The sequence below is a fragment of the Vigna umbellata genome, chromosome 1 (genome assembly GCF_029865625.1).
Source record: "Vigna umbellata cultivar VRB3 chromosome 1, Vumbellata_1.0, whole genome shotgun sequence".
Taxonomy (NCBI): Eukaryota; Viridiplantae; Streptophyta; class Magnoliopsida; order Fabales; family Fabaceae; genus Vigna; species Vigna umbellata.
This window is the reverse complement of record NC_142165.1, coordinates 31328357-31353442: the sequence shown is the minus strand read 5'-3', so window position 1 is coordinate 31353442 and position 25086 is coordinate 31328357. Positions and strand designations below refer to the sequence as shown.

The 25086-nt window shown below is 33.8% G+C and overlaps 2 protein-coding genes, 1 non-coding gene and 1 pseudogene across 3 annotated transcripts; 2 read left to right on the top strand and 2 right to left on the bottom strand.

Annotated features, from left to right (window-relative positions):
• Window positions 1-5685: 5685 nt before the first annotated feature.
• On the bottom strand, window positions 5686-10070 carry LOC148205136 (uncharacterized; annotated as a pseudogene).
• On the top strand, window positions 9431-9537 carry LOC124822375 (small nucleolar RNA R71). Its single transcript, XR_007027555.1, has one exon. It is a non-coding gene; the product is annotated as a small nucleolar RNA R71 (small nucleolar RNA).
• A 2956-nt stretch (window positions 10071-13026) lies between the features above and the next one.
• Window positions 13027-18436, top strand: LOC124822373 (uncharacterized). Its single transcript, XM_047294368.2, has 5 exons — window positions 13027-13185; window positions 14309-14581; window positions 14684-14766; window positions 14864-14945; window positions 18133-18436. Exons 1-5 carry the CDS (start codon window positions 13144-13146, stop codon window positions 18184-18186), a joined length of 534 nt encoding a protein of 177 aa, XP_047150324.1. The 5' UTR covers window positions 13027-13143; the 3' UTR covers window positions 18187-18436.
• Window positions 18437-19829: 1393 nt separating this feature from the next.
• TL29 (ascorbate peroxidase 4) lies at window positions 19830-24849 on the bottom strand. Its single transcript, XM_047294369.2, has 11 exons — window positions 24664-24849; window positions 24325-24429; window positions 22765-22849; window positions 22643-22677; window positions 22430-22495; window positions 22298-22338; window positions 21747-21877; window positions 21461-21567; window positions 21177-21314; window positions 20216-20350; window positions 19830-20094 (listed from the first exon to the last, which is right to left on the bottom strand). The coding sequence occupies exons 1-11, from the start codon at window positions 24751-24753 to the stop codon at window positions 19984-19986; spliced, it is 1044 nt and encodes a 347-aa protein (XP_047150325.1). The 5' UTR covers window positions 24754-24849; the 3' UTR covers window positions 19830-19983.
• Between the last annotated feature and the right edge of the window lie 237 nt (window positions 24850-25086).

Sequence of the window (25086 nt, the reverse complement as noted above, 5' to 3'; positions counted from 1 at the left end):
CACATGGCACAGATAGCAGAAGAGAGTGGCAAACAAAGGCACGTGAGAGAGAGAAAGGAAAATACAAGGTTGAGGGATTTTCTATGGGGAAAGAATGGGTACAAAAAGGGGAATTAGTTAGCACTGGAGAGGAGGCAATGATTGGAAATTCTTCTTCTCTCTGTAGGACGTATTCCTTCATTGTTGAGACCAACTTTGGGTATTGCAGCTTTTGTTAATTCTTTTTGATACCATTCGAACTCACAGGAAAAATAAATAAATTCTGGAATATACATTTCTAATTCCAAATTTTTGGTGCCTTGCTCTGTTTCATATTATTGTTACATTGAGTATATTACACAAGCAAAGTTCTAAGTTTGGGGTTATGATAACGGTTGAAAATACTAGTGGAAAAATACCTTTCTATGACGACCTGTACTGACGGATAAAAATTATCCATCATAATAGGTTGACCGATGGCAGAATCATAATAAAAGTAAGACATATTATAACGTAGTTTTGTACATCAGTCATAATATGAAACGCGGTGGTAAACTTGTAAATAAGTTTAAGACATATTATGACGTAGTTTTGTATATCAGTTATAATATGAAACGCGGTGACAAACTTGTAAATAAGTTCAAAACCTATTATTACGTAGATATGGACACCTGTCATAAGGTGTGGAGTTTTCTTGATGTATTATGACAGAGTTTTAGTAATCAGTCATAATATCTCTCTACCTATCTAATTTTTCACATTTTCTTCTGGGTAATTTCACGTTCCCTCTCACTCTCGTTCCTTCTCCCTCTCTTCCTCTCTAAACCGCACACTCACCCATCATCACTGAACCACATCTTCTTTTGATTCCTTCAAATCTTGAAAGAATCAGGACACCAAAATCGAACCACATCTCATTCGAACTCTCGATTTCGCGTTCGCTGCCTCTTCTTCGCCAAAATCGAACTACATCTTCTTTGCTGCCTCGAGCGTCGCCTCAAACACCAAACCTCATCTTCATTCCAACATTTTCCACCGATTAAATCCCTTCCTACCTCAAACACTAGAATCTCCTCCGATTAAACCTTCGAATCTAGGGTTTCCCTTTGACTTCACCGTCTTCCGCTATGTTCCTTTTCACCGACTCGATTTTACACCGCAGAAGAAGCTTTTGAACAACATTGACCAAGTTCATGAGGTCGTGGTTGAAGAATTGAAGAAACTAAACGAACTCCCAGTGCGAAGAAACCGAAGAGGGAAAAAAGGGTGCACACCTTTGGAAGGTTCCTCGCTGCCGCTTTCGCCAATTTGGATGCGCCTAACCTCCACTGGGAGAAGATGGCTCTGTGTCCCGTTCCTCGCCTTGACGGAGCCGTCATTCAGATTCGCGATCTTCTCTTCATCTTTGTCGGTTATGGCACCATCGATTATGCTTACTTCCTCTTTATTATCTGTATCAATATGATTTCTATTTTTTTTTATAATTTTTAATCATATGGAACGTTTTGTTCAGGGGATTAATGGAATTTAACGCAATCACCTCTCGGATAGGTCATTGTCAAGCGAAAGCAGTATGATTATAGAAGGTATGAACAAAGCTTGTAGATATAGCCCAAAGGAGAAGAAGGTGAGATGAATGCTTCCAAGTGGAGGAGTCTAAGAATGAATGAGTTGTGATTTCTGCCTCTCTAGGTCTCTTTATATAGGCTTGATTGGGCTTGGACTATGAATCTTCTGTTGATAAGATCTTTTAGCTTATATCTAATATCTTCCAAATATTCAACAAACTTAATCGGTTTTTGAGAATATTTGATAATATCTTTTTTATATTCAAAAAGATTTAGAAAATATTATCAATTGATATAGTTAAATAAGGTAATTATTTAACAATATCAAATAAAATATCTTAAGATATATTTTCTCCAAATTATCTTTTAAAATATCTAACAGATTTGAACTTGCCCAAAATTACAATTCAACCCTTTTTTTATTTTATTCAAAATTGCACAAAAGTCCAGAAATTTCCTTTAATTTCACTTTAGCCTTTTCTTTCTTTTCAAAATTGCAATTCAAACTTTAATTCCAGCTACATCAACAAACATTAGACTCTCCAAAATAATTTATGCAACTAAAATCACATTTTAAGCCTCTTTAATTCTCAAACCCGATAAAGTCAATCATGCAAAATCTTATTCAAATCAATCATTTAAGCACAATTATTCCACTAAAATTGTGAAATTAAATCTAAATTGTAGGCATAAATATGCACTCATCAAGAATTCTCCATGTTTATCTTTCAGAGTTCACTTCTTTATGCTTATTCTACACTCCCTCCTCTAGCTTCCTTCGCTTTTGGAAGACTTTTTGAGCTTGAGAAACCTCATACACTCACCAAACCTTCGCTGAACCTTTCATCAAACACATGGCATGCACCTCCATTTTCCTTCATCAATTTATTACACTGCGTCACTTTGAGTCATGGAGCTGCTTGATCTTGGAGCTAGGAGTTGCTTCCATCAAATTGCTTTATCCTTATTAAGTTTGTGCTTGAGATGCTTGGTATATGCATTCATTGGTTATTAATGACTTATGCTTTAAAACAAATTGTATATTTCATTTCTAGAAGAGATAATCAATTAAACAATGTATCTAATATGTTAGATTTCTCCAGAACACTTGTATGCTTAGCAGGGGCAAACGACTATGTAGTAATCGATTACATTATTTGTATAATCGATTAAAACACGTTGTCATGCCAATATGTGTTTGATAAGTGCATTGATCTGTTTGAAATAGAAATTGATTTGGAAATTTTCTTAAGTGTTGAACATAATCGATTACATAAATTTCATAATCAGTTAAATATGTTTCTGTTGTCAAAATCAATTTCATTTAAAGCCTTAACTATTTATAACGGTCATATGAATTTATTGTTGGCTTGTATGAATTGTATAATCGATTGCATGCGTTGTATGATCTGTTAAATCTAAAAAGAAGCAAATCTGTTAAAGCAGGAGGAAAAACTTAATAAATTACATTAATTACATAATCGGATAACATGTGTCAGGATTCAAAAATACTATAAATAATTTTCTTGTGTGTTGTTTCAATCTAATATTTTGTACTATCAATTTCATAACTAACATTTTGGTTTAGTGTTGATTATAAGAACGTCCAATAACCATCTTGAAGAATCAATTACCAAATTTGGATTTATACATTAAGATTATATCAAGAAAGCAAACTTAAAGTGTTCTGATCATATCTGCACTACTCTAGTGTTGCTGTGAAGATCGATATCATAATCTTCAATCTATAGATTGAGTTCCCGTGCGGCTGTGCCAGGGAGAGAACTGTGATTGTTCTCATTGAGAGCTGGGATTGTTCTCAAGGTGTTTAGAGAGCTGTGAGTGTTCTTTTGTTGGTAAGATTGTGAGGTTGTTCACATCTTGTATTGTTATAAGTGATATTGAGTGGGTATAAGAGTGTATTGAGAAGGGATATCTCTGTATTCTTGTATACTCTATCATTATAGTGGAATCCCTTCAACTCAGGTTGATTGAAAGAAGACTGGATGTAGGCTTGGTCAAACCAGTATATATTATTGTGTTGATCTTTCTCTCCTTTCTCTTTTATTGTTGATTCATTATACTTGCTTTATTGATTTCAAGAAAACCAAAGATTTTGCAAAGTTTTTTAAAGAAACTTTTTTAAAGCAAAATCCAATTCACCCCTCCCACCTCTTGGCTTGAGATATAAGGCATCACTTTTCTAACACTATCTTTAAGCTAACATTTTTAACGTAATATTTTGCATGCTTATTTTGTATTTGCATAAATCATCTTTGCCTTATGTTAACTAAGAAGACCTTAAGTACATATATCTACATCAAAGATCTCTTAGAAGATGCACTAAAGATACTCCACACCATTAACCATCCTGCACAAGCTAAAGTCAACTATGGAAAGATTATGTGCCTATGCTTTTGTCCAATTTGCAAAAATCTTTCTAACCAAGGCATGTTTACCCCTATTGGCTATTGATATATTACTTCAAGAAGAGAACCACATGTGTAACTACTGTTTTCAAGCTCGATATATAAAAGATCTCTTTGAAGAAGAAATGTTGATGGCGACGAAAGTCTTGCTACAAGAGTGACCGTAAGATCTTAAACTTCATAGTCTTGTAGTTTTAAGAAAGAATATTATTCTTGTTCATTAGCAATCTAAAAGTGATAATGTAAGATAGTACCCATTTTTCTAGTAAACCTCAGTGTTTAGCTATGAATGATTTCTTTTCAAACAATACTCGGTCTTAGCCATGAGTAATTGTGTTCAAGATAATACTTTGTGTAGTTAGTAGTGATTGTAATCTAAATAATACTTAGTCTTAGCACTGGGTTGTTGCATCCAAATAGTACAGTTAGAAAAGTTGCCCTTATATGTGTATATTATTTAAATTAGTAGATCAAGAGTCAATAAAAAGAACCCAAGCAACAAAGCATTTAGAAAAAGTTTTACTTTTTATAAAAACCTCTATGATAATTGATTATCACTATTAATAATCGATTATCCAATTAAAAATAAGTTTTTCATAATAGCTTATGGAATAATTGATTACCACTTATGATAATCGATTATCAAAATTAGTTGCGACCTAACTCTTAAGTTTATTGACCTAAGTTTCAAAAGTAAGAGTCTATATATTTTGGCTAAACATAGTTTCTAAAACAACTTTTCACTCAGAGATTTAAAGTTGTGACTGCTAGAGAAACTCTCCATGTTTGTGAAAAAATGACTTTGAAAAACCAAGGTTGGTAGAGCGAAAACTTTCATTTAGTGTGCCTTAAGTGATTAATTGTTGTTGTTGTTGCTAGGATAGTTGTTCATTCTTTGTGTTAAAGGAAGTGTTGTTTGATGAACGTTTGGCAAGTGTACCAATCGTTATTGTAGTAATTTACATAATTTTGAGCAACAAAAAATATCAAGTAAAATGATGAACATCAACAAGTGATGGGAATTCAAATAGTATAAACAATGTTAGAGAATTGATTTCATACATTTTCACATAAATTCCTACCCTTTCTAATTGATATATGAATTATAATTATCCACTTGAGTTTATTAAGAGCTTGTTTACCCTTAATTCCTTAGACAGGCAAACGTATCCATTGAATTCTAACCCCCAATCCCTTAGGTCAGTTACAAAATTCAATAAAATCATGAAGAACAATTATTATCTCAATTGCAAACTAATTAGTTATGCCCAATTTCCTAATTGTGACAACATCTAATCTTTTTTATTTATCATCGCAAACAATCCCTAATTTCCCAATTGTGAAATTGCCCATAGAATAGACATTAAAACATAAATAAAACATTGGGATAATTAAAATTAACTAAACATCAATTGAAAAGGTTTAGAAATCATAATCCAAAGTACTACATCAATCCTCTAACAAAAGGAAATTTAGTTCTGCATAATGTAAAATTCAAAAGAAAACCAAAAGAAGAAGAAGAAGAAGTGTTGAAGTCGTGGCGTGAACGTTGATGTCCCCCTGGTCCGTTCCTCCTTTTTTTACGTTTTCAATCCTCCTCCTTTAATCCTCCTCATTCCTGTTTTTAAGAGAGTGGTTACTCTCTCTCAGTAACTGTCCTTTCATTTCTATTTAATTTAAATCTCTTTAAATCCACGTCATAAAAGAGGTTAGTAACTGCTCTGAAAAATTCCACAGCTCATGGAAAAATCCACAATCTGCTTGTGCTCTTCTCTGGATTCAATTTTGTACTTCCTGAAGCAAAATCCATAGGTTGTGGAACAGTCCACAGCCAGGTTGTGGAACAGTCCACAGCCAGGTTGTGGAACAGTCCACAGCCAGGTTGTGGAACAGTCCACAGCCAGGTTGTGGAACTCTCTATTTTGCATCTGCATTTTGTACCTCAATTCATCCCAAGTTGTGATTTTGACACTTAGAATCACCAATCTACAAGAAAAACACAAAATCACCATGTATGATGAAATCATTCAATTAATGCAATTATGTATGCAAATGACCTAAACTAAGATATGAATGCAATTAGATTTTATTCATACATCAAAATACCCCAAGCTTAGACGTTTGTTTGTCCTGAAGCAAAGAGAATTCAACTAACACAAACTGATAATGCACACAGAATTATTAATGAATTTAAATGGAAATATACCCTCTTATCTCAAGTTCAATTCAAACAATGATATTCCTCAAGCACACACTTCACAATGTTTTTAGGATGATGACTAACTTATTGGGTCCTTAAGTGCAATTACTTAGTTGAGGTATGACACTAGACATCAAGGCAGATAATATTTGGAATTTTATTTTCTCTTGAAAAAGATTTTCTATTAGGTTCCTCACTTAGAAGACACTTACCTGCCAACTAAGCATGGATCTTCCACTCAATTTTTTCTTTTACTTGCCACACTCAGTCTCAAAGGAGTGTCTCTTCCCTAGTAACATATAGTCTCAAAGGGGTGTCAATTTTATTCACTCAATATATATTTTTCAATCTTTTAAATTTTTTATTTATTTATTTGTTTTTGACAAACAATTCTCTAGTAACAAGTGTAGAGAGTGTCACCATAGAAACCTAAAAAAAATATTTTCTATCTCTCAAAAACTATCTTCCTTAAGTGTCATAGTGTTAAATCTCACTGTGTAGTGTGTGAAGTTTCCCAACAAGCAATCAGAAATATATAATCATATTGTGCTTAAAAAAATGTCATTGTACAAATATAGACTTAGAGTTAAGATGATACATTTCCATTTAAACATGAGATGCAATATGCAAATGTAATAATGATGTAAGATGCCATGCACAAGAACACCCCAAGCTTAAATATTTACATGGTCCCTAATGTATAGAAAATAAAAAGTGTAGGGGGCTACAACTCACAAGATTACTGATGCCGAGAGCGGAGCGTTGTGAGAACTTCTTCTAAGAGTTGTTCCATAATTGTCTGATGGAGAAGTTGAGTATCCCGAAACTGTATGAACTCTTGATAATGTTGGAGTTGTTGAGTTTGGAGTTCAATAATGGAATGTTGGAGACAAGCAAGTGTGTCAACAAAGGAGGGTATAGAAATAAGAGGAATTTGAGAGGAGGGTCTTCTTCTTCTCTCTCTCTCTTTTTTTTTTGAAAACATAGAAACTAGTGATGGTCATTTTCATGTGGTGATGTGAATGAGCTCCTTTCTTGGGTAAAACATGAACAAGACTCACCCATTCACTATCAGAAATTGGATAGATAATGCTCGCATCTAATAGTTTAATTACCTCTTTCCTTACCACTTCCTTCATAATGGGGTTGAGCCTTCTTTGTGGTTGACATATAAGTTTAAATTCCTCTTCCAAATATATTTTCTCCATGCACACAGTAGGACTAATACCTTGTAAATCAGCAATTTTCCACTCTATGGCAAATTTATACTCTCTCAACACCCTTAAAAGTTCATCTTCCTTAATAGTAGTAAGTTCATTGCTCACAATTATGGGGTTAAGCTTCTGCTCATCTAAGAACCTGTATTTAAGGTGAGAGGAAAGTTGTTTCAATTCTATCTTAGATGTATCTTCTTCTTTGCTCTCACTCTTGTGTAGGTCTTTTATCCCTCTTGTGGAACTGACTAATGGCTTGAGGACTTCTAATTGATTAACACACTTCACTACCTCTTCATCATTAATTTCTGTAGTCAACTCTTTTGCTTCCATTATTGACAATAGAGCTCTCTTTAATGGATTCTTCCTTACATGGTAGTCTACCTCCTCTAACACAAGAGACTCAATTATTTCAGCCTTGAAACAATCCTCTTTGTCCAATTTATGTTTCACTGCTTCATTTATAGAGAATGTGACTTTTTCATCTCCTACTCTTAACATCAATTCACCTTGTTCTACATCTATCAGTGCTCTTCCTGTGGCTAAAAATGGTCTTCCTAATATAAGTGGGACTTTATCATCTTCCTCCATGTCAAGAACCACAAAATCAGCTGGAAAAATAAATTTATCTATCTTCACTAAGACATCTTCTATAATTCCATAAGGATAAGTCATTGAATGGTCTGCCAATTGTAGAGTTATCATAGTAGGCTTCACTTCTTCAATACCCAGCCTTTTAAAAATGGACAAGGGCATCAAATTGATACTTTCTCCAAGGTCACACAATGCCTTACCCACCGTTATATTTCCAATCTCACATGGAATGACAAAGTTTACTGGATCCTTCAACTTAGGAGGTAATTTTTGTTGAATTATTGCACTACACTCCTCAGTGAGCATAATTGTTTCATCTTCTTGAAGCTTCCTTTTCTTTGACAACAAATCTTTCATGAATTTAGCATAACTTGGCATTTGCTCCAATGCTTCAGCAAATGGAATATTAATGTGGAGCTTCTTAAAGACATCAAGAAATCTTGCAAATTGCTTCGCTTGTTCTTGTTTCTTCATCCTTTGAGGGAATGGAATTATAGGGACATACTCACATTTTACTCCCACTCTCTTGATTTTTTTCTCCCTCATTCTTCTCCTTACATCTTCTCTCAACTTCATTTTCTTTTCTCTCTTCTACTGTTTCATCAACTCTTTTCTTTTTCTCTCTCTCCATCTCACTCCTTTTTTCATTCTCTAACACTCTTCCACTCCTCAATTGAATTGCCTTACATTGTTTCCTTGGGTTTGGCATGGTGTCACTAGGGAATGTTCTAGGAGATCTCTCTTAGAGTTGTCTTGAAAGTTGACAAATTTGGTTCTCCAAATTTCTTATTGAAGCTTCCTGGTTCTTGAAGTTAGTCCTTGTCTCATTCATGAAATTAGAAGTCTGCTCCATAAAGGTAGAAGTTTGCATAGTTAGCTTCTCTAATGCATTTTCCAACATAAACATCTTATTTCCTTGATTGTTAGGCTGTGCTTGATATTGATATGGAGGTTGTGGTTGATTAGATTCGATTGGATTGCTCCAAGGTCTAGTTGGTTGGTGCCTCCAATTTGCATTAAGGTTGGTAGAAAACTGATTCTGTTGTTGTCCCACTGCATTCACATGGGCCTCTTGTTGAGTGGCCTAACATTCACCATTCTGATGCATTCCTCCACAAAAATCACACACTGGAGATATTGTATTAACATTACTTGATTGCATATTTTCCAGCTTCTAAGTCAAATCAGTGATTTGATGTGTTAGCAACTTGTTTTGGGCTAGGATAGCATCCAAAGTATTAACTTCCAATACTCCAGCTTTTCTATTTTGGCGATCAAACTGCATATTCAGTGTGTTGTTTGCCATTAGCTCAAGAGTCTCCAAAGCTTCCTAAAGCTTCCTCTGGTGTTTTTAGATTAAATGATCCTCCACTTGCTTCATCCAAAATTTCTTTAAAAGAGGGTGCAAGACCATTATAGAAAATCTGCACTTGCAACCATTCTAGTAGAGCATGATGTGGACACTTCCTCATTAGCTCCTTGTATATTTCCCATGCCTCATATAAGGATTCAGTTTCTTGCTGCACAAAGGTAGTGATCTCACTTCTCATTTTAGCTAACTTGGACGGAGGGAAGTATTTGGTTACAAATTTGGTAGCCATATCCTCCCATGTAGAAATACTCCCTTAATGTTGTGATTGAAGCCAACTTTTAGCTTTATCCCGTAGTGAAAAGGGAAAAATTCTTAAGCGAATTGCATCATCTGAAACTCCATTAATCTTCAACGTATCACAAATTCCAAAAAATTCTCCAGGTGAGAATTAGGATCTTCTGAAACTGCACCTTCAAATTGATTTTGTTGGATGACTTGTAACAATGCAGGCTTGATTTCAATATTGTTGGCTTGAATAGGAGGTCTCACAATGCTCCCTTGATAACTGTTAGGATTTGGCATAGAATAATCACGAAGAGTCCTTCTCAAAGGTTGTTCTTCTGCCATTATTGATGTCTCCTCTTCTTGCTCAATCCGTCTTTGTTCCTTTCTTCTTTCTCTCTTTCTCCTTATTGCACTACTTTTGTTGCTTGTGGCAGTGCATTCGATTTCTGAATCAAAAAGAAAATCTTCCAGAGCAACAGTACCTCGCATAAACAACTTAAAGACACAAAAACACTACACACAGAAATTACACGACAACAAAATAAATGAACACAATTAAAAACGAAAAGCAGAATTTAGAAACGATTTTTTTTCCTAAAATCTACAACTCAAATCTTAAGCCAATTAGATCACTAATATCAACTGAAATCAATCCCCAGCAACGACGCCAAAAACTTGATGAACGTTTGGCAAGTGTACCAATCGTTATTGTAGTAATAAAATATCATCCTCTGGGATTGAATGAGTTGAGTACTAGATTCCTAATTTACATAATTTTGAGCAACAAAAAATATCAAGTAAAATGATGAACATAAACAAGTGATGGGAATTCAAATAGTATAAACAATGTTAAAGAATTGATTTCATACATTTTCATATAAATTCCTACCATTTCCAATTGATGTGTGAATTATAATTATCCTCTTGAGTTTATTAAGAGCTTGTTTACCCCTAATTCCTTATACAGGCAAACCTATCCATTGAATTCTAACCCCCAATCCCTTAGGTCAGTTACAAAATTCAATAAAATCATGAAGAACAATTATTATCTCAATTGCAAACTAATTAGTTGTGTCCAATTTCCCAATTGTGACAACATCTAATATGTTTTATTTATAATCGCAAACAATCCCCAATTTCCCAATTGTGAAACTGCTCATAACATAGACATTAAAACATAAATAAAACACTGGATAATTAAAATTAACTAAACATCAATGGAAAAGGTTCATAATCATAATCCAAAGTACTACATCAATCCTCTAACAAAAGGAAATTTAGTTATGCATAATGTAAAATTCAAAAGCAAACCAAAAGAAGAAGAAGAAGTGTTGAAGCCGTGGCATGAACGTTGATGTCCTCCTGGTACGTTCCCCTTTTTTTAACGTTTTCAATCCTCCTCCTTTAATCCCCCTCATTCCTCTTTTTAAGAGAGTGGTTACTCTCTCTCAGTAACTATCCTTTAATTTCTATTTAATTTAAATCTCTATAAATCCATGTCATAAAAGAGGTTAGTAACTGCTCTGAAAAGTTTCACAGCTCATGGAAAAATCCACAATCTGCTTGTTCTCTTCTTTGGATTCAATTTTGTACTTCCTGAAGCAAAATCCACAGGTTGTGGAACTGTCCATAGCCAGGTTGTGGAACTTTCTGTTTTGCATTTGCATTTTGTACCTCAATTCATTCCAAGTTGTGATTTTGACACTTAGAATCACCAATCTACAACAAAAACACAAAATCCCCAATATGAAACCAGGATAATGTATGATGAAATCATTCAATTAATGCCATTATGTATGCAAATGGCCTAAACTAAGATATGAATGCAATTACTTTTGTTCACACATCATTGTTCATCCTTTATGTGTCAAAGGATGTGTTTTTAATTTCTTGTGTCTTTAAGAGATGACTTTTCTAACCGAAACTTTATTCTCTGTGATTGTAAGTTGTGGTTGTTTGTTAGTGATTAGTTAATCCCTCTTTAGAGATATTAATAACAAGACGCATAGTCTTTTGATCCGAACCAGTATAAAATTATTTGTACAATTCTCTCTTTTCCTACACTTTTTATCTTTATTGTTATTATTTATAAATTGATTTTTGTTATAAAATTGGTTTATAAAAAGGAAATTTTTTTAAAAGACATGATTTTATTAAGTAAACCAATTAACTCATATCTTGATTTTTTTCCACATGTGAACATTCCATTGTCAAATTCTAACAATCCTTTCTTATTTATATCGATTACATAATCTTAGTTGTTGATGACCTTTTTGAAAGATATCACATTACCTCTTCTCTTGATTCTACATTTAATATCAAAGGTCTTGAAAATTTAAAAATTATCGAGGTTGCTCGCACTAAATTTGGCATCATTTATGTAAGAGAAGTATATTTTAGATTTGTTTTTAGATAAAGGATACTTACTTAAAACCTTGTCTCAATTCTCTTATTGATTACAACTTTTTTCTTCATTCTACTTCGAGTGATGTACTCTCTAATTTATTTATATATTAATGACTAATTGACAGACTTATATATTTGATTAATACTCATTCTGCTATTACATATGTTGTTCAACACTTAAGTTAGTTTGTTTCATGCCTAACTTCGGATCATTATTAAACAATTTTGGTGTTCTTTCACTATTTAAAAGGTATGTCCGAGTTTGGCACTTTTGGTAGTATTCTCCATTATAAGGTCTTCAATGACTCTGATTGAACAAGTTGCATAGACTTTTGTTGCTCAACTAATAGCTTTTTGATTTTTTAAATCCTCTTTAGTTTCTCAATTTTGTAAGAAGCATTTCTAGGAGCTCTTCGAAAACATAGTATCGTACCCCAGAATCTACTATAGGTAAGCTTCAATGACCAACAATTCTAGTAAAAAATTTTCGTGCTTCATTTATTCATCCAACTTTGTTATATTGTGATGATCAATATACAGTACAAATTGCTTGTAATTAGATCTTTTATGAAATAACTGAATACATTAAGATGAATTACATTGCTTAAATTTTGCCTACATAATCTCACTTACAAATGTTAGTTTTTCTATTAAATTGATATGTTATTATTAGAATAATTTTCGATTCCACATATGACTTTTTCATTTCTTATTTTATAACTTTTAATGCTCCGATGAGAAATCTCTTTTGACCATTTTTTTCTTCTTCTTTTTTTCCTTACTTTCTCCCTATCACACTTCTTTATTAATATTTTTTTCTTATAATAATTTAAACAAAAAATAGCATGAAATATAAGAAATTAAAAAAAGAAGTACATGTATATTGAGCATAGCTGTATACAATTTCAAAACAAAGAATATAATAGACATGTAAGAATTCATACAAAGTTATTTTTGTATATTTATCATTACAGCATAACTGTTAATCGTAATTGTTTTTATATTAATTTTTTTTTCCTGACTCTTCCGAATATTTTAACCATAAAACCTTATACAAACACGAACACGAACACGATCTCAATCTGTTTAAGCTTTCCGAGTTTTGACCTACAACACTCGAATCCTCTCTTGTGTTGTAGCCGCCTCGTGACCATCAATGGCGGAAACTGCTGCCGACAAATCTCAATCTCTCGCCGAGGTATCCTTCCTTCATCTCTCTTTAATATCTCTCCCCTTTTCAGTTCCGCTTCCAGAATCTTCCTTTTCACTGGTGTTCAGTTAATCTCATTAACCATCGAATTTACAAATCAGACCTTGATTTTGTTGTCTCACAATCTGTAGTTCCTTGAACTAAATCTAGATTAGGTTTCAGCTGCGTTTTTTTTTTCCTTTGGTGGTAGTGTTTTTTAAAGTGCTTTCTAGTGTATGGATTAAAAATATAAAATTGAGCTTGACACAATCCCTTACATTTTCCAGCTTTATATCTACTGATAATTGTAAGCCTGATCTATATCATGGGCACCGAATTAAGTCTCTATGTTGGCGGAATAACGTTATTCCTGGGTCTGTTGTTTTTTATTTTGGTAGAATTGGTGTTGTATTGGAACAATTGAGGTTTAAAATATTTATTTATGTTTGGGAATTTTTAAAATGAGTTTAGAAGGATTCGTTTTATGTTTGTATAATAATGTAAAATCACTATTGAACTGTTATTATAGATATGCTCAGTGGGTGTCTACATACTGAAGTAGTCTTCCCAACGGAGAAAGAGCGGATCTTAATTCTATCAAAATTAATTCTACGCAGAATGATTTTGAATAAAAAAGAAGCCCAAACAGAAGTACTGTTGGAATGAGTTTTCTTTGCAATTGGGATTTTGAATCAACCAAGTCGGCATTAATCTTACATTCCATTTTACTTCAATTTTTCTTTTATTTTTTATGGCTTGTATAACTATAAAGACAAAAGTAATTGACATGAGCGACATTATGACATTAGGGCTTTTGCAACTTATATGTATGTATGTATGCTTACTCCTATAGCATATGACTAAATAATGAAATTAACAGCATTAAATGTTGTTGGATAGATCGGTTATGTAAATTCCATGTCATGAACATTAAAAGCTCCGTAGAATTGCTAAGGTAAGATGTTTTTCCAGCTTCTAACTTTCCCGTTTGGTAGTGATGATCCTTTCCCTCAATTTCCTCAGCTCAATTTACATTTTTTATGCCTCCAATCAGCATTCTTTTACACTCTGATGGTTGGTTTTTTGTTTCAAAGTGTTAGATAAGGAAGTGACATGTTTTATTGGCTTGCAGGAATATCATGTGAGTGACAAGCAGGAGAAAACAGCTGTAGTTGAAAAACCCGTTGAAGTCAAAGAAGTTGAAAACCCACAGGAGGCTGGTTCTGTGGAAGCTGTTGTTGAGAAAATTGTGGAAGAAACAACTCCTGTTGCCCCTGCAGTTGCACAGGAGAGCAGTGAAGTAAGCCCTCCTCCTGCTGAAGAAAGCATTGAAGAGCAAAGTAGTGGAAATGTTGAGGATAACTCTGGCAATGAAGATGCAGCGGAAGAGACCCCTGAAATCAAGGTGACATTTACTGAATCACTTTTATAGAATTGGTACAAAAGTACCTCATGAGCAAGGTTGGCACTCCTTCAATGTTTTAATATTTGTGCTATTATTTTCCAGCTTGAAACTGCTCCAGCAGATTTCCGTTTTCCAACTACAAATCAAACCAGGCATTGCTTTACCCGATACATTGAATATCATCGGTGAGTTATATATGGTTGACTTTTATTTCTATTTAGCTCATTGTTCACATTTCTCAAACACTGTTACTTTATTTTAATATACCAAATTCTTGTGCAGATGTGTAGCTGCAAAGGGTGAAGGTGCATCAGAATGTGACAAGTTTGCTAAGTATTATCGTTCTCTTTGCCCTGGTGAATGGGTATGTATTTTACCATTGAACATTGTTTATTATCTACTAAGTGCTAGGGTCTTTTTGTCCAACGAGATTTACACTTCCTTTTGATAGCATAAAATTTCTATCTGTTTATGGTCTTATAATATTCCTTTGCATAGAAATGTAGTTACATTTTTACTAGTAATATAATTTTTTATAAAGAATTTCGTCTGGTATTCTACAATTTAGCATTCCTTTTGTTTTCTATGCTATTCTCAAGATATTTGACTAAATGCTAAATTGAAAAGGTATTGAAAGATGGACAGACGTTGATATCTATAAAAATGACTAAAATAATAACTTATTAAATATGTAAGGATGCTTTATGGAGAGGAAGACTTGTTTTTGTGTATAAAGAGATTAGAGGAAGCTCTTAAGATGTGGTTAATATTCCTGTATATTGATAGATGAATGAATCTTTGCCCTTCAGTTTTAGCTTCTAGATGTTAAATTAATTTCTGTCTACTCATGTCATCTCTATGCCATCTTTAATACGTTATTATTCCTTCATCCCTTTAATTACTGTGGCTTCTTAACCATTTGAATTCATTCTGAGAACTTGGAAATGTACTATATTCCTTTTCAATAAACCATGCTTTAGTCACCTGATAATGTTCTTCATATGAAGATCTTCATTTTTTTAAAATGATTAGAATCAATTTTGTTGTTTACCATGATTAGCGTCTCCTTGAATAGAAAAGCCACAATTGATGTAAAGCAATGACAAGATTAGTGTGCGTTGGATGAGTGGAAATCCTTGACAAGATAGCAGAGAGAATGAATGTGTTAAAAAGTGTATTGTAGGAAATACATTAGAATCTTTACTTAGGTGGTTCAAACATTTGTGAAGACCTATTCTGACTCTAATCAGGGGACTAATCACATGATAGATAACCCTATAGCTAAAGATGATGAGAAAAAAATCACGTCATGATTTTATCCATGTAGTTGACCTCACTGAGTAGTAGGGATGGCAATATGGGATGGCTTGTCCCGCATGTGGCTTGCAAAAGACAGCTCAGGTTGAACAGGTGAACATAACAATCACGAGCTAGTTTTGTTGACCTGTTTCACATAATGTTTGGCCTGCAGACCTGTAACCATTCCACATAAGCAAAATTGATGAGGGCTAACCTCGAGGGAGTGTTTGTTTAAATAAATACTATTATATTTAATGTTGTCTAAATTGTGAGTAACTCACAAACTTGCTCTATCCCGCAAGTGCAAAGGAGGTTGTGTGCCAACACAGATCCAGTTGGGGGAAGGGGGTGTGAATTATAGTAAGATCATGTTGCTCGTCGAATCTAGGGATTGTGTGTGTGCGACGTTGATTCTTCCCATCTTGAGAAGCTAGAGTTCGATAACCCATTTGTTAGCTAAAACATGCCCAATCCAACTCAAAAATGAATACCAACATTGGTGTTGCATGACTCTTTTGTTCTGCTAGGGTTCCCATATGTTTGGAAATCAAAAACAAAGGAGACTTGATGATGTTGATCTTGATGCTAACTATCACTGCCATCATAGGAGTTATAAGGTTGACTTAATGGTAAAGTTGGAAGAGAGGGTGAGAGAGGTTGTGGGTTCTAACATTTGGGAGTTATAAGCATGGTAGTCAAAATCGCCCTTCAACATGTAAGATCGTACAAGTCAACGATCTTATTCCCCTTCCCTGACCTCACATTGCTTGGAAGTTACAATTTTGTTGGATCGCCTTGGATCACTGTTAAAAATCGTGTGGAAACAACGAGTCTCACAATGTGGCCTCTCCCAATAGTGAGGGAGAAGTCGCCAGACTTTGCGATGGTGCGCCTCTGGCAATGCAATCCTTCCAACTGTGATGGAGGAGAAGCCGATAGACCTTGTGGCAGTGCTGCCTCAGCGGTCGACTCTAGCAGTACTGGTGGTGGTGCAACCTTGAAGCTGGCCTCTTGTGCGCTTTCATGAGTTGTGGCATACAACTCTAGGGTTTTTTAGTGGGTAGGAATTGGACCCGTTTTAAAACATTAGCCCATTTTGTTTAAAATATTTTTAGCCCAATTAGTAAATGACTATGTAAACTGCCCCAAAAAATAAAACTGACTCTTTGAAATCTTTGAAAACCTTAACTGCACTGAAAAAGTAAAAGAAACAGTAATTCCCTCTCTTTATCGTAAGTGAAGAAAACTGCCACTGCAAAAAACAATTACTCTCTCTTCTTTAAAACATAAAAATCCCCACCCCATTTAGTCTCATTCCAATTCAATCTATTTTTCTCTCTTTGTTTTTTAATGAAATATAATGATTTTCTGTGTGAATATCAATTTCATAAAATTTGTAGGATCTTACTATCCGTGTTAGAATTTTCGTACTCGATTTATGATTTATATTTTCCTTCCAATCTTGAGTATGATCACGATTTTGACTACCTTGGTTATAAGATTGATTTGATGGATTTGGAAAGGAAGGTGGGAAAGGTCATTGATTCAATTTTTCCGCTAATAAAATATTAACAACTAATATTTGCCGATAAAAAAAGAGGAAACATTACTGCCATCATGGACAACCATCAGAGAACTCACGCAACTCCCCGATGCCGCTAGTTCATCGTTGTTGGCATTGCAACTCACACTACTGTCATCGCTGGAGCTGCTTTTGCAGCGCTTGCCCTTTGTTCCAATCATTCTACTATTATGCTCTCTCTATGTTTTGCTCTTCTACAAATGGAAGCTACATGTGTAGAAGACAACTTCTGGTATTCCCAGACATTATTTTCCAACCTGCTCATGGGAATTGAAATGTAGAACATGATAAAAGTGGAAGTTACAACTTCCCAATGGATCATAATACCCAGGAATACTTTTTAAATGATTTAACAAACATGGAAATGTCACATTCTGATGAATATATTTCTTATCAGTTGAAGAACATATTCCAAGTTTCACATTTAGAACTTGGCCTCAGTTCAAAGTTATCATGGGTAATACTTAGTATTTTCATTTTCAATAGCAGTTGCCACCCGGTCAAATACACATAAATGTTTGATTTTTTGTTTGATTTTTTGTTTTTTGCTAATGGCTTGCTTAGACATTTCCAAAAACTGTTCATTAGTTTCTTTATTCCTGCTACTGCTAATCTTGAAATTGTGGAGGTGTGCTAACAACCTGTTTTCATAACTTTGTCTATGCATCAGATTGACAGATGGAATGAACAAAGGGAGAACGGAACATTCCCAGGCCCGCTGTAGGTGGTGCATATTTGAAATGGCTGCTCAATTCGTTGTGCAGTATTATATTTGAAATCGTTAGACATAAACTCCCATACATTTGGGGAATTAATAAGAAATTTTGGATCCATGTTTGAACTAAGCTCGAGTTATACTATTTTCAGGAAGGGCTGGAGAAATGTCCAGAGATAAATTTTACATTTTTCATTCGATTATCAGTACTGTAGTCTTCTATAAATTTCATCCCTTCTAAAAAAAACGTTTATTTTTACATTTTTCGCACTTAGTTATAACAATTATTTGAGAAAAATAGATTTAGTTGAGAGAAAAGATGGGGAAACGGAGTGATGTATAATTTGGCCAATAAAACAGGGAAAATGAGGTTTTGCAAAGTTAGAGAGAGAACTGCTTTCACATTTTATTTGTTAAATTTCCCTTTACTCTTTACCCTTTAGGTAAGATAATTATATATTTGTACTCTTCACTAAACTTTCTTCCTATCTTTTCTTAAACTTGCATTTTGAATATTAATCTAGATTAGTCTATTTAACTAATAAATTGATACGGTAGTGTAGTATTTAATTCAAGTCATTTACAAACTTGTAAAACGGGGATTGACTAAAAGCCATTAAACGTGTATACATTGATAAAAGGAAATTTGTACGTCAGTGAAAATGACAATGCCATTTTCATATTTCTCAGTTAAAAGTTAGAGTGAAAATGTCATTTGTAAAGAAAACGCAAACATTTATTAATTAATTTTTGAATAATCAATTTAGAGCAATTAGTATTGATGTAAGTAATTGAGTTTGGGTTTGATTTTAACACATGTAAACACATGACAAATACTAAATATGAAAGGTGTGCTTAATTACTTGATTCATTAACAATTTAGATAAAATTAACTTCATTTTTTAGATGATTCTTTTTTATTTTTCTTATCATATTAAAAATAAAATGTATTTATATTTACTCTACTGAACTAAATATTTTGTTTTACAAATGTGAGTTTACATTAGTGAAATGCTGGCCTATATACCATTCGATTTAAATTTAACTTTTGGAAGTTGTTACGAAATATTCATTGACTTCACCGATCATTATAAAATAGTATTATTATTAAGTTTTATGAATTTAAAATACTTTTTTAATATTTTTATACATTTCTAATTATTATGAGTATTAATAGGCTGTGATTAAAACCAACTTCGGAGCCATTGAAATATCTTTGTTAATGGATACTGTTAGGGCTTCTTGATGGGTAATTTTTTTATTCTGCAAAGATAATCGTTCTATATTTGCGGTATATTTTGATTAGTTTCTTTACATAACTCTAAAACATAAAAAATAACAATGTACTTTCTAATTATAAATAAAAATAACAGCAAATTTAAAACAGTATTCGTAGTTTCATTTGAGATAAGACCTTAAAACACAAGCCAATTATGTATTTCCTAAGATTGTCCTAAGAGATTGGAGAAAAGGTAAAGAAAAGCACAAATATTTGTTCATGATAAGGTTAACATTTATATTTGCAGTTTAATTCAAGTCAAAAAAAACCCAAAAGCATACCAAATCATTTTTTTTAATACCATTTTTCTTTAGTAGTTTTTTTTTCTCCTTTCAATCTTTGGTTTTTCTAACAATTTAGCGGTTTGGAACGATTTGATCGATTCTTGAACACTTCTCTCACTACATGCGCATGAATAATTTAGATGGAAGCTCAAAGTTTCCAGTAACAAGAGAACAGAAGCAAGTCAAAACTTGAAGTTCAAGGTTTGTCCTGGGGAAAGAGATTACATGGTACAATTATACTTTTCACAATTTGAGTTTGGTAATGTCAATCTTTGCGCGAGGATATGTATATGCCTCATAGTTGATTTGCTGGCCCAAGGTACTAAGTTTTGTGAAAGTAGTTATCAAATCAACCTGGAAAGAAATGAAAAAGTAAAGAAACCAAAGGAAACAACAAGAGTTTTTCGAACTAAACAAAAGAGCTTCAGAAACTTCATTGCTGTTCATGGATAGAGCTATTCATAGATGAACTCACCTCATAATCTGTCTGAGAGACCGTTTCACGGCTCCTCTGGTATTTCTGAACCCAAGGAGCAACATCAGGATCACTAGCCAATAAAGTTTCTGTTGCACTCTGATCAGGCCCCAAGAACGCAGACAAAACAGCCAGCTGGTCAAACACAGAAGGAAGTTAATAAATACTATCAACTTCAGCTTTATGGTATGAGAAGCATTGTAGGATTTTGATGGGAATAATTTAAATGTAAGTCTAAATTCTACGTCAAGTAAAGATGACAAAGTTATACATCATATAAAATGAAATACTCATAAACTCATTCCCTTAAGATTGAGTTAAAAATAACATCAAATTTCTTATATGGGATAAGACTCAACGTCACATATATATAATATCTCTCTGATAACTCCCTCACAAAGAAAAAAAAAACCATAAATGATATCGGAGCCGATGATTCATGATGGTAATCGCTTGCACCGCTAGAACAACAACACCATAACCACAACAAAAAGGTATAACTGGGAAATCTCTTCCAAGTGTACCTAGTTCTGTGTCTATCAGTCTAGGAACAGTCCTTTGATCTTTTATCTCCTATTGTATCAGCTCTATATCATTATAAATAGAAGACTATAAGAGGGTCCTTTAAGGACTCCAAAATATATTTTCTCTCGGTTTTTAATTTTAAGTTGAAGTAAAAACATAATGGATCTATGAAGTGTTCAACAAAAAGTGGGAACAAGAAAGAAGTTCCAACTTGCAAGGATAACTAGACAAAATATGAAAAAGACTATAGCTAGTGCAAGCAGAAGGCCTTTCACAATGTCTAGAGGAAACTGGAAAATTTGTTGGTTAGTGTACAATCTTTTGCACTAGCAGCATAGAAACAAAGATCACAATCTCTCCTCTGTGCACATGCTCTCTGATTGTATGTCTTTCTACTTTTCAGTTAGCAAAAAGAACAATGAAATATGTGAATTACCTGGCGAGGACCAAATCCGACAGCAGAAAACTTGTCTTTCATTTCCTGCACACTTGCCTTCTCCCATATTGGAACTCTACCCTCTGGATCCGGGTCTTGAGCATCAAGCCTACCAAATTGCCTATCAAACAAACCCCACTGCTCCACAATAAAAGTTGCACGCATTAGCGAATAAGTAATGACAGTATAAAGCATACAATTCAATAAATCTACACTTGTGGATGCCACCTTAAAGATACTGTTCAGTACACTATAATTGGTTTACAAGTAAAGAATATGCAAACCTGCCCATTTGATCCGTATGCATTGTACAGGATATTTCCTTTCTCCTCATTTCCACCACATTTGCGAATGGCAGCAGCTAAAAATGTGGCCTTGACAGCACTTTGTGCTGTAAACAATTAAGTCAAAAGTCAGCGGAAGTAGAAAAATCTCCACAACTTCTTCCACCAGAATCACATATAACTTCAAATGAAATGGTCAAAAATTTAACAGACACAGAATATACATCTAAAACAAGTATTGTTAATGACTATTAAGCGTCAACTAGGTTATGATAAAAAGTATAACCTGCATAGTTGATCAGATCTGCATAGGAAATGGGTCCACCTTTGGAATATGAGTCTATTTCCTTTTTTGCTTCCTCTAACAAATTTAAGGCAGGAGAAAGCCCTGTATTTTCTGGTCTACTTATTTCTGAGCTTCAGGCAGAATTAGAAAAATAAAGAGGAGAAAAAATTATTATTAGTAGTAAGTAGAATTAAGTGAAATTTCTGATGCATACAAAAAAGGTAGGAGTAATAGATGCAGTACTACGACAATAACAACCAGCTCAGTGCCCCTTACTTGGTAGAGAAACCATTCTACAAAAAGAATTAAGGAATCCACCTACGGTTATTTGTTTTGAGAAATTTCTATTCACTTTTCAGAAAATTGTATACAAAACAGTGAAAATAACTTTTCTTTTTCTGTTTTCACTTTTTCGTTGAACCCCAGTACACAGGATTCAAAGTAAAAGCCTATAATGAGAACAGAAAATATTTTCTCAAACAAGACAGACATTTAGGTTCTATTAGTTACAGGGTACAGTTTTCATAAATGTTAAACCCAAAAAGAAGTACCTGAACCGTATAGAGCCATTTGGACCACCCGATTTTGTTGCCTACAAACTTAAGCATACGCCAATCAATACTCATTTTAAATTATAGAAAGCAACTATGGTGCATACATATAGACTTGTGTGTTTTTCTCACCTTCTCATAAGTCAAAGCATCATTTAGAGCCAGTTTCAGTAAGGATGGAATAATATCAGGATTTCCCTGAAAAGCAGTCCTAGGTCAAATTAGACTATACCCATATCACATAAGGAGTTCTATTATCTGGACAAAAATAAAGCGGAGTTTGATAAATGTACAGTCTACAAACATGCAGATTTTTACAATTAAATGTTAGTCAGCATACTATACCTTTATGGCATTATAAAGTGTTCCCTTGACTTGAGCTGTAAAAATAGAAAGAATTCAGATAAGAGAGATCAGTTGAATTTGACATGTCGAATATTCATATGAACGTCCTTAAAGGATCATACACTGAAATTCAGAACGCTGTCTTCGCTCTATCAAGTCAGCTGCATTAGCCATTGCAACTAGTGATCCAGAGCTTCCAATTATTTCCTAAAAAACAGATACAACTGACCGAAACTCATCATCACATCAATCTTATACACTAAGAACATACATTATAGTGTATTCCAGTAAACATCTATATCTGTAAATAACTAGTGTTACATTTGCATTAGGTACTCAAAAGAATGATGCTATATGAAAACAAAGCCAAAATGAGGCAATAAATATGAAGCACCACAGAATGTTGACCATAGAAAATTTGGGTTAATCATGAGGCAAATCTAACGGTGCAACATGTTAGCCTTCCTATTTGAACTATTTATGAAGATTACAAGCATAAAACTTGGAACCCAAAAACACGCACATAGCACTTGATGACTTTAGATAATATCTCTTGGTCTTTGTCCTGAGACTTAGTTGTCCAAGATCATGGAAAATTATCTATAAATAATAGAAGATGAAATGCTGGAAACTATGGGAAGAAGAGATGTTCATTTGTTCAACATGAGCTAGTGCAATCCTGAGCAACAATCCTTAAAGAGAATTCAAGCTATATAAGCTTTTGTTTAATAATAAATGTAATGAAACATGGATCTTTTCAAAGACAGTAGCTGGACCTATCTATAGAAGATTACATTACAAAAAAAATGCAAAGGAGAATGACTAAGATGTAAATCTGCTCAAGAGTTAATGATTTTGTGTTGATAAGTTGCTGCATTTTTTTGCACAAAATCCACTTTACATACGACAGTTGAAAAGGCCCTGTCTGATGAACTTGTATTTAGAGATTTAACTTGTATAAAAGTCCCTGTGCATGCACCTTCTTCCATTTCTCTCTCATTTTTGGTTAGATTGGTTGTTCTTGTTTGTTGTTTGTCAAAATTTAATTCTTGTTTTCTGACATCAGGTATCTCGTTGCAAAGATGAGATACTTGCAATACATCAGTCTTAATCAATGGTGTTTTTCTCTCTGTTAAACATCTCAAGTGCATGTATGAGCTACCTAAATGACATCTGAATTTTATTAAGTTGTCATTAAGTGACTCGTTCTCCACATAAGCTAAAGCTATCTTATAGTTACCAGTATTACCCTTATAGTTAATTTTTTGCAAATGTCGCAACTCAACCCCCGTCCTTAAATAAAGAAAGTTTGTCCAGTCCCCGAGTCACTTTAGGTAATTTTGTTGCAGTAATCTTAAAGCCCATCATCATCAACCAAAGAAAATTTGGCAAACCTGACTTAGTTAACACTTGCAAGCATAACTAAATTTCAAATGAATTCAATTATTGTTTGTTCAAAACAAAAATCCTTGTGCATTGAAGTAAAATACATTACATTTTTTAAGAACGTGCACTAAATAGTTTCCCTCTTGCGTCATTGTCAAATAATGATTCTGTTTCTGAGTAAAGCATATTCATCACATTAAAAATGCTTAGATCTCTGAAGAGAAAATAAATAAAACTGAAAAAATAAAAATGGATCAACTGAATTTCTCAAAAGCTTGCAGTAAAATGATTCTTACCAAGCCAACGGTTGCCCCAACGCATTTAAGAACCTCTCTTCTTCTCCAATGGAACGGATCTTCACCAACAACATCGCTAATGGTTTTATTACAACAAATGGAAACCTAAGAACACATTGAACATAAGCAAAAAACGGTTATAACTGACATACAATAAGTAGGAAAGAGTTGAAGTTAAAAATAATTGAGGTTTTCTTTGTCATTTCAATGCAAAATTTCAAACCCATTTCTCATAATTCATGAACAATGCTACTTAAAAGCACCCATGAACTTGGGAAACCAATAACTGCAACTGCATTGTGTGTTGTGAAACACTGGTAGAGCAAAGAGCAAACTTACTGAACGCGGGTGGTATCTGGTGGAGGGTGGTGTATCATTAGCAACGAGTGAAAGCAGAGAAGGGCAAGTTGAGAGGAAGGAGACACCCATTGCTGCCACCACAACTATCTTGTATGGTGTCTCTAGAGAAAGAGAGAGAGAGAGATGCAAACCAGAAAAATGGAAGCTTTGAAGTTATGTGGAGTGAAGAAGAAGGCGACACGTGATATGCGTTATCCAGAGAAATCTGCAGTCATTGGACTATCTGGTATGTGACCCAATCCTCAAATCCCTCCAAACCAAACCAACAATGTAGTAAAATCATACGAAAAGTACATTAGATTCACACTTGTATTTCTCCGTTTTCATTTTATTTCTAGAAAAATAATAATACAGATTAACTTAAAATATAATCAATAAAAAAGTAGAGGATAATCAATCTCA

Coding starts and splice junctions, on each gene's coding strand:
- TL29 (XM_047294369.2), bottom strand. CDS start 24,753: ATGGGTGTCTCCTTCCTCTCAACTTGCCCTTCTCTGCTTTCACTCGTT. Junction 24,430..24,663: donor CCAGATACCACCCGCGTTCA/GTAAGTTTGCTC, acceptor ATGTGTTCTTAG/GTTTCCATTTGTTGTAATAA. Junction 22,850..24,324: donor TTGGGGCAACCGTTGGCTTG/GTAAGAATCATT, acceptor TCTGTTTTTTAG/GAAATAATTGGAAGCTCTGG.
- LOC124822373 (XM_047294368.2), top strand. CDS start 13,144: ATGGCGGAAACTGCTGCCGACAAATCTCAATCTCTCGCCGAG. Junction 13,186..14,308: donor AATCTCAATCTCTCGCCGAG/GTATCCTTCCTT, acceptor ATTGGCTTGCAG/GAATATCATGTGAGTGACAA. Junction 14,767..14,863: donor CGATACATTGAATATCATCG/GTGAGTTATATA, acceptor ATTCTTGTGCAG/ATGTGTAGCTGCAAAGGGTG.